Source organism: Natator depressus, chromosome 8 (assembly GCF_965152275.1).
Source record: "Natator depressus isolate rNatDep1 chromosome 8, rNatDep2.hap1, whole genome shotgun sequence".
NCBI classification, from domain to species: domain Eukaryota; kingdom Metazoa; phylum Chordata; order Testudines; family Cheloniidae; genus Natator; species Natator depressus.
This window is the reverse complement of record NC_134241.1, coordinates 94,079,902-94,096,102: the sequence shown is the minus strand read 5'-3', so window position 1 is coordinate 94,096,102 and position 16,201 is coordinate 94,079,902. Positions and strand designations below refer to the sequence as shown.

Sequence of the window (16,201 nt, the reverse complement as noted above, 5' to 3'; positions counted from 1 at the left end):
GCAGTGGGAAAACCCCAATACAAGTCTCTGCTCCAAATCAGGATGAGCATGAGTCCGAAAGCAGCTCTCCTACATCCTACATGAATGCCCTAACCCCTGGGCTATAAGGGGATGGATTTCTCTCTGTTCTTTGGGGCCGGGGGAGGATTTGCTGGAAAGGGTTGACAAACTCCAGGGGAGGACTCAACTTAATTATCAGTCTGGTTTTTTTTTTAAACCATGCATTCTGAAGGTGGGTATTGGACATTGCCCATCCACCATACATTGGGGCTCACCCAAGTTTCCATTCCTAGCTATGCTACTGTTATAACGAAGCAAAATAATCACTATTATCGACCACAGGAGTTCTGTTATGAAAGAAACCACAAATGACAGAGCACTTCTGTTATGCTGTCTTCTGTATGCCTTTCTGTCCAGAGTTTCTAACAGAGATTGCGCCTTTGAGAGTGAACTGTCTCTGGGGGCATTCTCCATTTGGTACGTTAAGACCAAACTATATTGTTTCCCAGGATTGTTGTGAACTTAGCCTGAGTATCTGATTAGATACTTAAAAACTATTTATGTAAGGGCAAAATAATTTGTTTGAGGGCAGGAGGACCCTGTCTAGACCCAGATCATGGGAACCAGGCACCTAAGTACTATTGTGGATTTGGTCCCTACGTCCTACTTCTGTTCTCTGTGTTTCACTCCTGGCTAGCTTAAGTGACCTGTTCAGTTTGGTGGCTTCTGTGAATCCCTTTTTTCGGTGCCTAACTCTCCCCACACAATGCATGGGGAACCTGGGCACCCAGCTGCGGACTGTGAATTCTACTAGGAAGCAAGGTGCTTAGGAATTAGGTGTTAGGACACTTGACTCCGCTTTGAGAACCTAGCCTAAAGTGACCATTACTGAGTAGTCATATTTTGCTTCTGATCTCAAACTAAAGTGGATAACCGTATTTCTATTCTCCATTCTCAATTGCTACAGAGTCGGCAGGGCAGGGTTGACTCCAGAGAAAACTTGATGCAGTAAATAGCAAACAAATTAACAGCAAAACATCACATGCTAATCACCCTGATACCTTGGATAAGGTCCTGCCTCTCTATCCAGTTTTCTTACCCCACTTGTGTACATCAGTGGCAGCTGCTGAGAGGCTGGTGAGTCAGACCTTTCTATTGTGTTCTACACCTGCTTTCCTTCTAGCCCTTCTCTCCCTTAAAGGGATATCTAGCTTTGCAATTAAATATCCCCTCAATGAGCAAACCAGCATCATGGAAAAATCCTCAGACAGCTGAGTCATTATTGCTCCCACAGGGCAATACAGCTTCAGTGCATAAAGTGATCAAAATGGTGGGTGCTGCGTACAAGGGATTTCTGACAGGGCTGCTGAAAGGGAGCTGGTAAGTGTGTGTTTGGTTTAGATATAGAAATACCTTATACAAGACTGACATAAAACCACATTGTCCTCTGTTTGACTAGGGGAGGCTTCTGAGGGGACAGACCCACTTCAGCATGTGGAGCCCTGTGATGCTAGCACATGGTTTTTCCTGATTTCTAATGGGCAACAGTGGTGAGCTCTGGGGTGGGGTGGGGTGGGCAAGGGGAGTTCACTAGCTTGTGGAAAGGTCAGAGTAAACAGGTAGTGAGACCTAAAAGTCTGTGGTTGCACAGTAGGCCGACCATCTCCTAAACAGTGATAGGAAAGGGAAAGTGGCCAACTCCCATTTGAGTTCTGCTTTCCGGTTTTAGCGTTTCTCCTACCACAGTAAAGGGAAAGATACTCTTGCTTGCCCTGTCACTCCCTGCCCCCACACCCTGCCCATTTATCTGCAGGCACTGCTGGGGTGTGCCTCACTACTCTCGGGCCTGGCCACATGCTAATGAACTGGCCCTCCCACCACCCCTTAGAGGTAGGGGACTGTTCTTGCTCTTATTTTGCAGATCGGGAGGTTCCTTTACTTCCCCAAGGTCAAACAAGAAGCCTGTGGTGGAATTAGAATCTAGGTCTCCTAACTCTCAGTCCTATGCCTCAGCCCAAGTACATCTTTCCTCCTGCTACATTGATCTTTTATCTGATGCTGTCCTGAAAGCTCATAAGTACAGTTAATTTCCTTGAGCTGGTTCCATTCTTGATTTGACTCCACCACTGATCTCTCCCCGCCCCAAACTCCCTTGTAAAATCCTACCAGAATTGTTAGGCATGTGTTCCTTACTGTTGGTCGAAGCTTTAGTTCCACATACCTTTGCACTTCTTGATTTTTGTCCAGGACAGACAGCATCAAATCTTCACATGTGTGTTCTCCTCGGATTTCCAACCTGATTTCTAGATCAAAGGACCTTCTGATTCTCTACTTTGGAGATTTGCCCATCACTAGTCTTATTCTATTCTCTGCTGCCTACCTTGGGAGTCTGAGCTCTAAGGGCCCTGGTACCTTGCCTACCTTGGTAACTCTAAACTCCTATCTAGGCTGGGAGCATACACGTGCTGGCTGAACTGATTTCAATATGGCTGTAGTGAGCAAATTTCTAAAATAATCTCCCTACCCTATGTAGGCCAAGATGTTTTGTTTTGTACGGGTGTTTATAAAGCCAGGCTGTATAAGCTGAACTAGATAACAAGATATGCTACTGGATCTAAAATGGAATTGCAACAACTTAATGTCCTACATGGAACTTACTGAACTGCTACAAACATGGTCTATAGCACAGGCAGGGTTCTGGGAATCGTGGACTCATTATTTGGTAGCGTCCTAATATTTGGCGCTGAGGTTGGATTTTGCAACAGTATAAAACGTACCAGTTGACCTAGAATTATGGCTGGGATCCTTCAATAGGCTTCGCGGGGGCAAATCCCTGCAATCATGCAGAGCCTTATGTGATGGGAACTCAGATTTGCTCTATGGCTTTTTCTGCAGTATGTGGGGCTTACAAAACCTCTTTTGAAAAAAGGATTGTAGCTGCTCTGGGTGGTGTCAAGAGACTGATCCTGAGAAGGTGGAAAAACTGTTGGTTTTCCCACTCTCAAAAGGTGGTGGTGGTTGTTTATATGGTAAAAAACTATTCTCTATGAGCCTCTTAAGAATTGTGACATCATTGAGGAATTGAAGAACTTCTGTCTTCTCTAAAGAGCCATGCAGATGTGCTAATGAGGGATACATAAGGTACTAAGGGGCAGGGGCATAGCATCCAGGACACTGTGTGTGTGTGTGTGGGGGGGGTTCTGCTTGTCTGTAGTTCATGTTGTCCCTGTGTTTAGTATAATTGTTTGTAATCAATAGTCACTTATTAAAATCAAGCCACGCTACTGATTACCGGAGATACAAAACCTGACAGGAACAGAGAAGAGTATTGGCACCCATCCCCATAGGATCTGGGCACTTCCCAAGTTAATTAGATTGGCCTAGGCTTTAATTAGGGGCAATCCTGGCTGAGTTAAAGCTCTAACAGCTGTACTTAAAGACCTTGCAGTTTCCACCCCCCAGTGTGGAGGAAACCTAACTTTCTTATTCCTTTTGTGAGGTGATCCTGTCATGTCTCTTTTTTTTCCTTTCCAAAGTCTGTCTCAGGAGCTGGTCCCCTTAACTCCCGGACTGCTTGTTTACATTATTCTGCAGCGTGTGCACCTCCTTTGCTGCTAAACTGTCCTGGGGAGGGGTCAGCTGAGGCCCTGTCCAATGACCCCACAGATCTTTTGCACCTTTAATAGAAAGACTTTTTGCTCTGGTTTTTGCTTCATCTTAACTGAATTCTCAGTTGTGACTTTCCTTCCGTGGGTCTCTTATTGAACTCTGCAAATATTTCCCTTTTCTTCTTCCTTGGCACCTGGTATTACCTTCCTCTTCTGTTCATCCGTAGGACTGCCTGGCTTCAGTTCTAGGATGGAAGAAGCCAGGTCACCTGGAGACATACTGCACAAACTGGGTTCAGCTTGAGTTCCTTGCGGGGGCAGGAGTGCAGTGGATTGTGGGAGGAACACCCTTCATATTGTCAGAAGTTATTTTAACCCTTTCGCTGCTGATTCTTGCTATGTAATGGCTGCTGCCGAGGTGTCAACGCTGTCAGGTCATAGGAGACTTAGTCGGTCTGTGGGTTAGCAATGGAGCAGGACGTGTTCACACCCAGCACACCTGGAACATCAGGTGGGACCAATGCTACAGTTAATAATCGGGGCAATGAAGGAAGGAAAGGAGAGTCCCCCATGTGGAATGTTGGGCTCTTCGGCTCTGTGAGGGATACAGCAGGAGAAGGGTGTGGACTGCACTGAGGCAATACTGCAGAGGAGCAGCATCAGGGTGAGCTCGGGGAAAACCTCCCTTTTTTTTGCCACTGGTGAGTTCTGGTGACTTTGCGGAGGGGGGAAGCAGGGAATCCGTTATCGGTTTCTGCAGCCTTCCAGCTTTTGTTTTGTTTTTAAAATGTTGTGAGAAGACTTTGCCAAAATGAGCCCAGGCACAGCTGCGTTACTGAGTCTGCAGACAGCGCTCCAGGGCCTCTGCTGCTGATCCTGCCTTTCCACAGCAGCAGAAGGGAACCTGGCACTTCCACATCTGCTATGCACAGCCAGGTGGCCCGCAGTGAAGCTGAAAAGAGTCCTGCCCATTTTGCTGTGGGGCTGCTTGGGGAAATCTCTGAACAGCAGCAAAATCAGGTAGTGGAACTATCTGCAGGGAGGAAGACTGACAAGTGGGCTGGGGGAAGAGCTGAGTAATAGAGCCGTGTGTCTCGCCCTCTAAAAGCAGTGGTAGGGATGGGCAGGGAGAGCAAGAAGGGCCTTGGGGGCATCCCATTAACTGGAACCCTACTAGCTAGAGACTGATCCAAAAGATGGAGCCCAAGGACTGCGCCCTGAGGGGAAGCCCAGAAGATGTGAGGGAGCTGGGCTTGTCACCAGGGTGTTCCCACTGGAATTCATTGGTGGGACTTGCTCACTGATCTTTCATCTCAGCTAATCATTAATGGGAAAAGGCCCTTCCTGTTCCCTGCAGGGGTGTGCGGGGGAGGGGGAGTGTCATGGAGAAGTGCCATGGCAAATTATGACTCTCTTTTTTTTTTTTTTTATATATATATAGGCTTTTGGTCCATCTTACAGAACTTGTTAGAGAGCTCCATAGCATGTTTCAGTCACCCTACAGAAAGGGCAGCATTTTCCATCAAATTCTGTAGCTTTTAAGAGTCAATTCTATCTGGCTCTCTGTTCATCCCTGCTAAATTCTACAGGCCTTTTCCATAAGGGAGAAAAGGAAGAGGTGAAAATGTTGAGCTTTACCTAATGCTGTAGAATCGGGTGGCTCCAAGAAAGCAGCCAAAGGCCTGGGGTCTTATCCAAATGAGGCCTCTGCATCTTTGCCTGTTCTGGAGCCTTCAACTAATGCACAGAAATCCAGATTCTCCCCCTAAACAGGGCCAGACTGACCCATCACTGGGCCCTAGGCAAACATTCACTTCTGGGCTCCTACCTTTTAATGTGAATAACCACAAACAGCCAATATATACATATGCATGCATTTCAGCCAATATTTCTGAATTGTAAAAGTCTTTCTAATGCCACCCTTTGCTACTTGCATTTTTCTTGCTCTGGTTCCTTCTTTATATGCTTTGGTGCCACCGAAAGAGGCATTGTTTGCTATAAAAGTCACAATGACAGGAAATGCAGTAGTAAAAGTGAGGAGGAGCAGAGATGGAAGGAAAGAAACATAAAGATCTGGGGGGGGGGGGGGCGGGTATACACTTCAGTGATGTTCCCCTCCAGTAAGTGCTAGCGAATTCCCATCTCTGCCTGATAGCTTAATGCTGCTGGAGAAGGAAGTGGTTTCTTTACCCACTTCCTTCCTCCCTCCTGGGCTCTGCTGGGAATAGGAAATGAGTCTGAGCTGTGGGGGAAGACAACCTTTGCCCACTCATCCAGGGGTGTGGGTTTGCATGTGAACTGAAACAACTTCACTTAAGCGGTGTTGTGACTCTGTGTGCCAGGTCACAGCGCCACTCACTCAAATTCAGTCTGGCTGCTCCACCATTGTGATGGAGCGATAGTGGGACTGCTGCTGCACCTACAGCAGTTCTAGGAAGACAGTCCATGTCTGTCACATTCTGTATGATCTATTGCTAGCCGAAAAACAAAAGAATGTGAAATTAAAAAGCGCCATCGAATACTCCTTCGCTTGGTAAAGAATTGCATAGCATTTATATACTAACCACTGAGATTTACTAAAGCTTTCACATAAGGTTTCTGGAACAATAGCTCGGGTACAAGCGTGTCCCCTCTTTATCTCTTCTCCCCTCCCTCAACATCAATTCTGTAGTGGTTGCATTTGATGCTAAAAATGTTTCGGACTGTGGAATCCTTGCTGAACTGTTACCAGCAGTCGCTGCAGTAAGATGGCTGTCTCATAACATTTAGCCTCTGAACTTAGCTTCTGTAGTATCTACACAGGTTTCACTTCAGTTTGTGTGCAGTGTCTCCTCAGAGCTTGTACTTGCGCGAGATCGGTTCCTTGCAAGTAATGCAACTTAGAGGTATTTCTCTAGTACTGCTCGCATAGTTCCACCTCGTACACGTGCATGAATGAACCCTCCGAGCACCTATGTGCTGTAGAATCCCTCCTTTTAACTGCCAATGTTTGTTTGTGGCTTGTTGATTGTCCTTTTTTCCTTTTATTTTGTATTGCTTGCTAGTCCTCTGCTGAATCTGCCTGGGGTTGGGGTCCTGTTATGACCCCGCAGAATACCTTTTGTCTGCCAGTTGTATGAAATGCAGGGCTTTCAAGACTCTCATTTTCCATGGACCTATGAAAAGTACATTGGTTTAAGCAGCTTAATTTTTTCCCCCTGCTTCTTTAATTGAAACAGTAGTTCTTTGTCACAGCAGTCAAATCGGCTGTGATTTATTGGTATACAGGAAGCTAACCCAGCAGGGAACTGAGGGTGTCTCTGCTTTAGTGAGATCATCTAAATGATGGGGAGGGGAGAGAGAAGCACTGTGAGGAGCTGCAAGTCCTATTCTGGGGAACAGAGCAGAACTGGTTTGCTTTAGAGATAAGGCCTTTGCCTGGGGAACTCCTGAAATTGTGTTCCTCAGTGTACAGCTTCACTGACCATGTGGCTGGCATAACAAATGTATCACATCTTCCATGTGATGTCACTGGATGAGCCTGGTGGCTGTGAAGCCATGTTCAAAGCAATTTTTTTTTTTATTGCCTGGGGAAGTCCCCGGTCCCAGGCACCCATTTTGAATGCAGCTTTCTCTTAAAAATCCGTTTACATGTGGACATAGTGTTAATGGGACAGGTACACTGTTTTGAAGCATACTACAGGGTGCTAACAGAGTAAATTGGAAGGGTTAGATTGCCTCCAGAAGTGGGCTGAAGCACAAAGTTTGGCTCCAGATCGAAATGTTCCATGGATCCGAGCGTGTTCAGATTCTCAGTAATCCCAGCCGAGCTCCTACCGCAAAATGTGCTGGGACTGTTCATGTGAAGCTGCAACTTGGTGTGGCTGTTTGCTCAGTTTATTTATAGACTTGCTACAGGCTGTCAGTGTTTGCCTGAAATGCCCCACCCCGTTAGCATGCGGTGTTCCAGACGGGAAAGGGTTAAGGGGGTTCTGCTAACTCACTGAGCCCTGGTCAACACTGCAAACTTACCTATGTCACTCGGAGTATAAAAAATCCACACCCTATGAGCGATGCCTAATCCCCAGTGTAGACAGCGCTCTATCGATGGGAGGGCTTCTCCCATTGACATTAACTACAGCGGTGCAGCTCCATCCGTGCAGCTGTGCTTCTATAGCATTTTAAGTGTGAACCGTTCTGAAATCTCTTGGTCTGAGGGGATTTAGGATATGGGCTGTGTCCCAATAGAGGAACTGAACAGCCAAAGCCACAGAGAAGGTTTGATGTCCTCTTTCTTGCTCGCTTGTTAGTTAATAAAGCCAAACTCAGGAAGGGGATGATTTTTAGGCTTCACGTGTTGTGTGGACTCTGCTTTTAGAGGAGGTGGGGAACGCAGACTGCTGAGAAGACATTTCTATATTGCCAGTTGCTGTGGTATCTGAGCACCTTGCAGATCTAGAGCTCTTTGCACTTCTTTTATATCTCTGTTCTGCAGGTGTTCTAGTGACTGTTTACTGGCAGGAGTGTGTGTGTGCAGAGCAAATGCAACATACCTAACTCTGCACTGTAAACCTGACCTAAGTGTCATGCTTAGCTAAACAGGTCATGTGATACATTTCTGCTTCTGATGTCCAATCAAACAGCTTAGAGGTTGACTATCCAATAGCTCCAAGCTGTCAATGATGCACCAAACAAGAATTATTCACAGAAACTACTTAGCAAATAATTCTGAATAGTGAATAGATTTTGAGATAATTTTAATCTGTTCCGGAAAACTTGCTCCCAGAAAGAGGTGAAGTGAATTAAGTTATTAATTTCTAATTCATTTGGTGCAAGTTAAAAATTTTCTTGGAAACTTTAGACAATCCAGCGAGCCACACTTGGAGTTGTTCTGACTTCTTAAAACCAGGATGATGATCAGATTGCTGATGAGACTGGGGCATATAACTAAAACAAACTCATCTGTAAATATTTTTAAAGTTTTTGGTGGGGGAACAATCTTGGTGCATTCACCCCCATTTTAACGCTTGACTGTTACTAAGCAAAATAATCCTATACGTTTGTGAATACTTTTTTTTTTTGTCTTTATGAAAAACCAAAAGGATTGGATAAGCATTTAGGCCAAGATCGGGAGGAGGGGAAGGGGGAATAGAGTCCTAACCCTAAATTCCTACATATTTTTTTTCACTTTCCTGTGTTTGGGTAACTAAAGAAATGGCTAGGTTTTCAAGAATCCTGAGCACATACCAGCTTCCATTGACCTTAGCTGGGATTTATGGCAATAGCCAATAGCTATGTTTCCCCAAGGACTTTCGTCTGACTTGACTAGTCTATATTTCTTTAAACAGCATTTTCAAAACAAACACCCAAGATTGTTTTCCCAACAGAAAAAGGGAAGATGGCAGGGGAAAGGAAATGAATATGAACCAAGTAGTAACATAACTAATAGTGCTGTTAAAGGTAGCCATCAAACTATCCGCTGTACGTAAAATTGTGACTTGCCCGGGATCGTTGAGTGACTGACCCAGTGATGGAATCCAGAGCTCAGTCCTCTTCTCTAATCATGCTTCTCTCTCCATGCTTCAAATCTTCCCCCAGAGCTTTTTCAAACCTTGACGTGAGCTTGCTATTTGGGCACCCCAGGAAACTCTGGTGTGAGTTTGTGGCTGAGAAGGATTTCAGTAACATGAAGTACTGCTGGGTTATCCAGGTCATAGCTCACAGCCCAAAGGTCACGAATGCCTACCATGTCTCTTGAACAGTGTGCTCTTCAGGACTGGCATGGGAGCCCTGGTTTGGAGTTGGTAGCTCTTCTGGGTGAAAACTCAGACAAATTGTCAATGCTCCTGTCTGTGAATGGTGAATTTGCAAGGTGCTCTGAGAGGCATCTAGACTTCCAGGTGCTTCCTTGGTTCCACACCTTTTGAAACTGCCAGGTTAGTTGTTCCTGCGGCATCTCCAGCCTTTCTCTGAGCATCTAGCCACTAGTGCTTCTGGCTTGAACCAGGAAGGGCAGAAACTCAGGGAAACAAAAACTTAACCTCTATCCAATGTTAACCAATTTCTTATAGGCTCCACCCCAGTCTGAGGTTTGAGGAAGGTTCAGGGTCTGATCCTGTTTAACTTGCCCAGGTTCACTTAAACCTTGTCTGAAAGAGAAGCTGGTATTCCTCAGCCCGAGAATGGAAGCCACTGGGGTACCCTGGGTGTCTTGCTTGACTTGGCTCTGTGACCGATCCTCCCTGGCCAGGGAGCCGGTGCTGGTATCGCGTTCTAGTGAATCGTACTTAGACAAGCTTCTTGCTAGGAAGGTGTTATGCCTCCCTGGCTTGTTTAGTACTCTACAAACCAGCTTGCAAACACCTGCAAGTATCCCTTGGTTTGCAAGCTCCTCCTTTGTTGGGGGAGAGGTCAGGGTGAGCTCTAAGCTGAGAACCAGGTTCCCACGGCGCTTTGCTCCTCTCATAGAGCAGAGACGTGAACGTTCTGCTAGGCTGGATGGGCCTTAGCTTTGAATGAGGTGTGGTGATGTGTTGCGTTGATACAGCACCTCACTGGGAAGGGTGCCAAAGCTCTCTGCAAGCTGTGCACCTACCACCCCGGAATGGCTTCTCCTGCCGTTGGCATGGAATGGAAGTGGCTGGAGTGTAACAATCAGAATTAAAATGTGGCCAGTAGGACACTGAGGTGAAATGCCCTATTTCCTCAAAGTGCCGTGGATCTTTAATGACAATAACTCATCAGGACGTCCCTTTTTCATCTCATTTGAAGGAGGGAGGCATACATGCAGTAAACTCTGAGGTGCAGGAAATCTCTCTTAATGTGTCTTTATGGTGCTGGTCACAATGGGCCCCCAACCTCGGCTGCGGTCTCTAGCTAGTACTGTCTTATAACAAAAAAAATACAAATTATGCCTGATATGCTAATTCCAGGCAACCTTTGTCTACAGGTTATCCAGCTGCAAACATCTGAGCAAGATGTCACAGAAGAAGACTACCAGCAGGAAATATGGGTGGCGGTGGCGTGCAGGGGGAACAAAACTCCTGAGACCACATCTGAGAGCCAACGTGCAGGTAAGGCAGAAAGATGTGTCCTAATGGCCCTCCCACAATGATACAGGGCTTCTAATCCAAGGATCTTGATGTGTTGCAAGTCTCGTCGTCCCCGGGTGAGGTGGATGGTATTGGGAGTCTGAGGCACTGAGTTTGGACGGGCCCAGAGGTGCACAGAATAGTATTACTACTTGTCTTAGAGTAACACCTAGAGGCTCTGGACCAAGATCAGAACCCTACTGTGCTAGGGGTACCTATACATGGTAAGAGATTTTTCCCTTCCTTGCAGAACTTGCCAGTTAACTAGAGCAGACACACAGTAGAAGACAGGAAGGAGTATCCCCACTTCACAGATAGGGGACTGAGGCACCGTGACTTGCCCGAGCTCACCCAGGAAGCCTGTGCCTAAGCTAGGACTGACCCCAGATCTCCTGGTGGCTAAGGCACTGGAGCAGGGCTCTAATCGCCCTTCTTCTCGAGGCCATGCTGGGTTGTGACAAAGCTGGGAGAATTGCGATTCCCACTTCCCCTGCTATAACAGGGGCGATTCGCCTCCCTTCATAGAAAGCACTGATTTGGGCTGTCCCCTAGCCAGAAAGCGGCTCTCCTGCCTCTTCCAGGGGGAGCTCATTCCTCTTGGACTCCCATTCCAGTCTGCCTGGCAGTGGTTCCAAGGGGGCAGCAATGCTGCTGTTGGAGCAGGTGGTATGTTGGCTTGGCTTGCTCTGGGAGGTTGATTTCTAGGGTCCAGGGCTCAGAACAGGATGTGCCAGAGTTTGTTCCCCAGTTGCTGAATGGGTGGGGCAGGTGCACAGTGGTGGGTTTCCAAGGTGGAATCACAGAGGAGGAGCGGCCACTAGGCTGGGGACTGGCTTGAGGGAGGCTTGTTACTCTCTGAGTCGACCAGGCTTTCGGAGTAGGGGCTGCTTTTTTTTTTTTTTTTTTTTTGAGAGAGAGAGAATCCGGTTAGATTTGCCTCAGGTGAGTCACAGCACTGAGGAGTCTCCTGATAACCTCCTTGCTGGCAGTGCTGCCTTTCTGAGCCCTTGGAAGCTGCATTAACTGGCTTCCACAAGAGGCAAAAAGAAAGAAATGGTGCAGTCCTGTGACTTCAAACAGCTTCCGATCTTTCCTTCTGAGCAGGTTCCAAGCTGAGAACTATGGGGGAGGGACTGGCATATGGAATCCACTGTATCTAGAAGCAGAAGTCCTGTCTGTATTAAAATTCCACCTAGCCCCGACTGAGATCAGAGCCCCGTTGGGCCAGGTACTGTACTAACACCTAGTACGGCTATAAAGTTTCCAGTCTAAGGGTGTGTCCACACTGCAGTCAGGGTGTCTGACTGAAGCACATGTAAGCTGGATCGCTAACCATAGCTGGGAAGCCAGGCTGGCCACCTGAGTACGTAGCCAAGGGCACAGGCAGGGTTGTACTTGGGCAGCTGCCATAGGCACACTGCTATTTTCAGCAAGCTGGCTCACGTAGGCCTACGTCTGCTGCAGTCAGGGGTGGGTGTGTATCTGAAATAGGCCAGGCCAATGGTGGGAGAGGAAGCTGGCGCACAGAGGGGAAGTGACTGGCCCAAGGTGACACAGCAGGTCAGAGGAGGAGTTCCCATGTAGCTCCCTATCCACTAGCCTTGGCTTCCCTCTCTAACCCTACACCAGGCTCTCTGGGAATAAAGCAAGACTTATGCTGTTGATTAAAAGGTTTGGGAGCTCTTCACCTCAGGTTAACTAATCCAGATCTGGCCCAGTGTCGTCATCGTCGTCCATTTACTGTAGTAGTGGGTGTAAAATTAAGCTGCTGGGATTTCCCCAGACAGGGACTGAATGGGTTATGGCTGCTGAACTACTGGCTCTCCTCTTTGCAGGAAAGAGGGGTGTGTGTATGGCGGCCAGGGGTCAGCTCGCTGAAGCCAGCACTGCTGCTGTCCGTGTTGTCCCTGCGCTTTGGAGAGAGGACTTGGCTCTCCGGGGCTCCCACTGCTCAAAGCACTAACTTGGTTCTGATCTATAAAAACCACATCATTTTCCTTACAGTAAATACGAGGGTGGCAGCTCCTCAGCAGCTGTAAATTGTCATAGCTCTGCTGTGGCTCTGCCCCTAGAGGTCTGGATGGCTCCTGTAGGTAACCTACTCCCTGGGGAGGCAGCAAGAGGCATACGAGTGTGAATAAGCAGTTAGCATTACTTTGGAAGAGAACAGTCATGGCTAATTGGGACACAGGGATGCTGTACAGTTGACCCAAACCATACACTTACTTCTCAGCTGCAAAATTTCCAGCACTCTGGCCAAGGCATCAATCCCCCCGTGCATTGCACAAGTAAATAAATGAGGGGAAACCTCCCTTAAAGCAACATTTTCCCTGACCGAAAGTCCCACGCTACAAAATAAGAGCACAGCAGCTGGGGAATACCACAGCAGGCTTCTATCTCAGAAGGCATTTCTGTGGCATCTGTCGCTGCAGCAGCTGAGAGCTGTACGAGGGTTAAGAACCGAGTAAAATCTCCACCCCGAGGCACTCGGGTCTCCAGTTGACTCTGAGTGTAATCGGGTGCCTGTTCTGGACACTGTCATTTCACCGTTCTGTGCTACGCAGCCTCCCATCCCAGGAGTTCGAAGCACTGTACGAAGGTCAGTTCACTAAGCCTGTCCTTGCCGCAGGGAGGTAGGTGGCATCATTCCCCTTACCAGAGCAAAAACTGCAGCACAGGGCAGCGCAGACATACCATTAGCCTCCACCGGGAGAGAGCCCCAGGCCGGGGAGACCAACTTGTGCTAGTTGGGGCTCAAGCTAGCCTGATAAAAAGAGCAGGAGACATTGTGACTCGTGCTCTCAAGCCCACCCAAGCTCCAGCCCGAGCTGCAATGTCTATGCTGCTATTTTTAGTGCTCGCTCGAGCCCTGATGGTGCGAATCTGCCCGCCCGGGTGGGGAGGTTTGCTCCCAGCTGTTGATGGTGTAGACCTACCCAAGTGACTTGCCCAAGGCTGCACAGCACATCTGTAGCAGAGCAGGAAGCTGAGTGCAGTCCAGTGCTTTAACCTCAGGGGTCTTATTTTCTCTTCAGAGAGACCAGGAAATGGCCACAGCAGCTAGACCAAATGTACACCGCTAACTGTCTCTCCCTGTGTTGTGAGCTGAGCTCGACAGCAGGACAAGCCCCATGGCCGCCAAGCCAGAGAGTAGCTGGGCTTGTATTCCAAGCTCCCAGGTGAGCGCCAATGGGGCTCCCAAGCTCTGCTTCGGAGCATCTTCAAAACGTTGCTTGTTTGAGCCACCCGTCCAGCCGTTCCACAGCCACTTAGAGCTACGGTTTAAGCTTTGTGGACAATAAGGGTTTTTCTCCTGCTGGTGAGTGTCAAGCGTTGTATCTAGTTACATGAAGAAAAGGTGCAGTGTCTCTGCAGGGCAGGGTGGAATTGGGGTAGCAAGAAGAGTTTGCAGCCAGGTCAATGCTAGGAAAAATCAGTCTGTTAGAAAACAGGATGACTAACACGACTTTGACTTTGGCTGGCTGTGCTCTAACTGGGCCCAACATGCTTTTATATGGGATGCTTCCCCACCGCCACCCACAGAGAGAGCCAAAAAAGGGCTGATGAGCCCACCTTTAGTTTTGCTTGTACTGTGCTGGTGCTTTGGCTCCAAGTGTCCTTCCTGGCTCAGGCTTTGCTATTTGGTGCCTCAGGGCAGGGCTAGCCTGGGGTTGATCTGTGACTAACATACCCAGTGTACAATCCTAGGAGAGAGGAACCTTCGTTTAAGCCCTTTCTCTCAAATCCTGCTGGTGGCCCCTCTCTTAAAGGGACACGATCCTGATAAATCAGCTGTTGGGGGAGCTGAGAGCCAAGTGTCTTTGGGGTCTTCTGCCTGAGCTCAGGAGTTGGTTTGGGAGGGGAATTCTGAAAGCCTTCCATGGAAATTAGAAAGAAGTGAGCTGTAGCTCACGAAAGCTTATGCTCAAATAAATTGGTTAGTCTCTAAGGTGCCACAAGTACTCCTTTTCTTTTTAGAAAGAACTTGGGTTTGTTTTAGCCAACACCCCCCCAATGTAAGGAAGACCCCACCTGCTTCCTGTGGGTAATGGTCTCTACGCCACTGGTGACCAAAAGAGGTTTTCTTCTCCTATTAGCACAGCAGCAGTAGTGGAAGAATGAGCTGGATACTACCTTGGCTTGACTCTGCAGTTAAGTTAACAATTCTGAGGATGCTCAAGTTCTGCTCTCATATACCTACCTACCTACCCCTGTTCTGCAGAATCTTTACTGTGATGTACAAGACAGGAAGATCCCAGCTTGACTCTGAGCCCAGGGTGAGTTTGTGGGGCTCTCAGAGAGGGAAATGTTGTGTTTTGGTTTTTTTAAATACTGCTGATCAACTTGGCAAATTTCAGCTGAGAGTTGCTGGGGACTGAGAAACATGTAACCCCCACCCCCACCCCCAAGCATTTTCTGTCTGCACTTCTCAGAGCAGAACTGCATTTGTAACTGGGCGGGCTAATGTAGCAATTTTAGGAAGGAGACTTCCTTCCTTCGCTGTAAATGAGGGACGTGGCCATTAACTCCCTTCTGCACAGAGGGCATAATCCCCTCAACCTTTATGTGCATAGGTAGCAAAATGTGGCTTCATAACTGAAAGGATGGTACTAAACACACAGTCTGTTCCTACAGAGAAGGGTTGGTTACAAAGAGAAGCATAGGCATGGCCCCCTAGTTTGGAAAAACGTTAGTGCAATATTCAATGGAATGAGCATCTGTATAGCAATGGTCTTGACTTTTCCAGGCCCAGCTGTTTCCTAGAAATACCACACTGAGCCCTGCTGCTGGTAGTTGTATCACCAACTCCAGGCATTCAAAATCATGAGTCAGGCTCCAAAAAAATTGAGTTTGCCTTCTGGGGTTTGAGCAGTTAGTGTTCCCTCGGGTCACATTTTCAAGCTTTTCTCTACAACCATGACGGCTGGAAACTCACTTACGTAACGAAAGCTGGGATTTTCATGTCCTTGCTTGTCTCCAGACCTGGGCCTTTAAGAAAACCGTGGACTCTCTCAGTACTCACAATACACTCATGAGTTGCTACTGCTTTTGGCCGACAGTTTGCATGAGGCAGGCAGGGCGTCTCTGGTGATCTTGTATCTCCATGCAGAGAGGGGAGTGTGGTGGACATGGAGCTGCTCGATGCAGTGTAGCTGTTGCCATGTTGGTCCTAAGGTATTCAAGACCAGGTGGGTGAGGTAAAATCTTTTATTGGACCAACTTATCTTGGTGAGAGAGACACACTTTTGAGCCACCCAGAGCTCTTCTTCGGGTCACATTAGGAACAATGCATAAGAGAAAACAAGAGCTCTGTGCGGCTCGAAGGTTTCTCTCTCTCTCTCTCTTTCGAGACATTGGTCCAATAAAAGATTTTTCCCTCACCCACCTTGTTTCTCTATGGGAGCTGCTCTGTAACTTGTACATACTGCATATAGAAAAGGAGGACTTGTGGCACCTTGGAGACTAACCAATTTATTTGAGCATGAGCTTTCGTGAATAAATTGGTTAGTCTCTAAGGTGCCA

General features: G+C 47.6%; 1 protein-coding gene across 1 annotated transcript in view; it reads left to right on the top strand.

The window, feature by feature from the left end:
* The first annotated feature begins 10,540 nt into the window (after positions 1 to 10,540).
* Positions 10,541 to 16,201, top strand: part of ACOT11 (acyl-CoA thioesterase 11) — a 112,384-nt gene continuing 106,723 nt past the window's right edge. Inside the window, exon 1 of the mRNA XM_074961679.1 lies at positions 10,541 to 10,660. Within this exon, the coding sequence (XP_074817780.1) occupies positions 10,565 to 10,660 (96 nt within the window). The 5' untranslated portion in view covers positions 10,541 to 10,564. The remainder of the gene's footprint in view (positions 10,661 to 16,201) is intronic.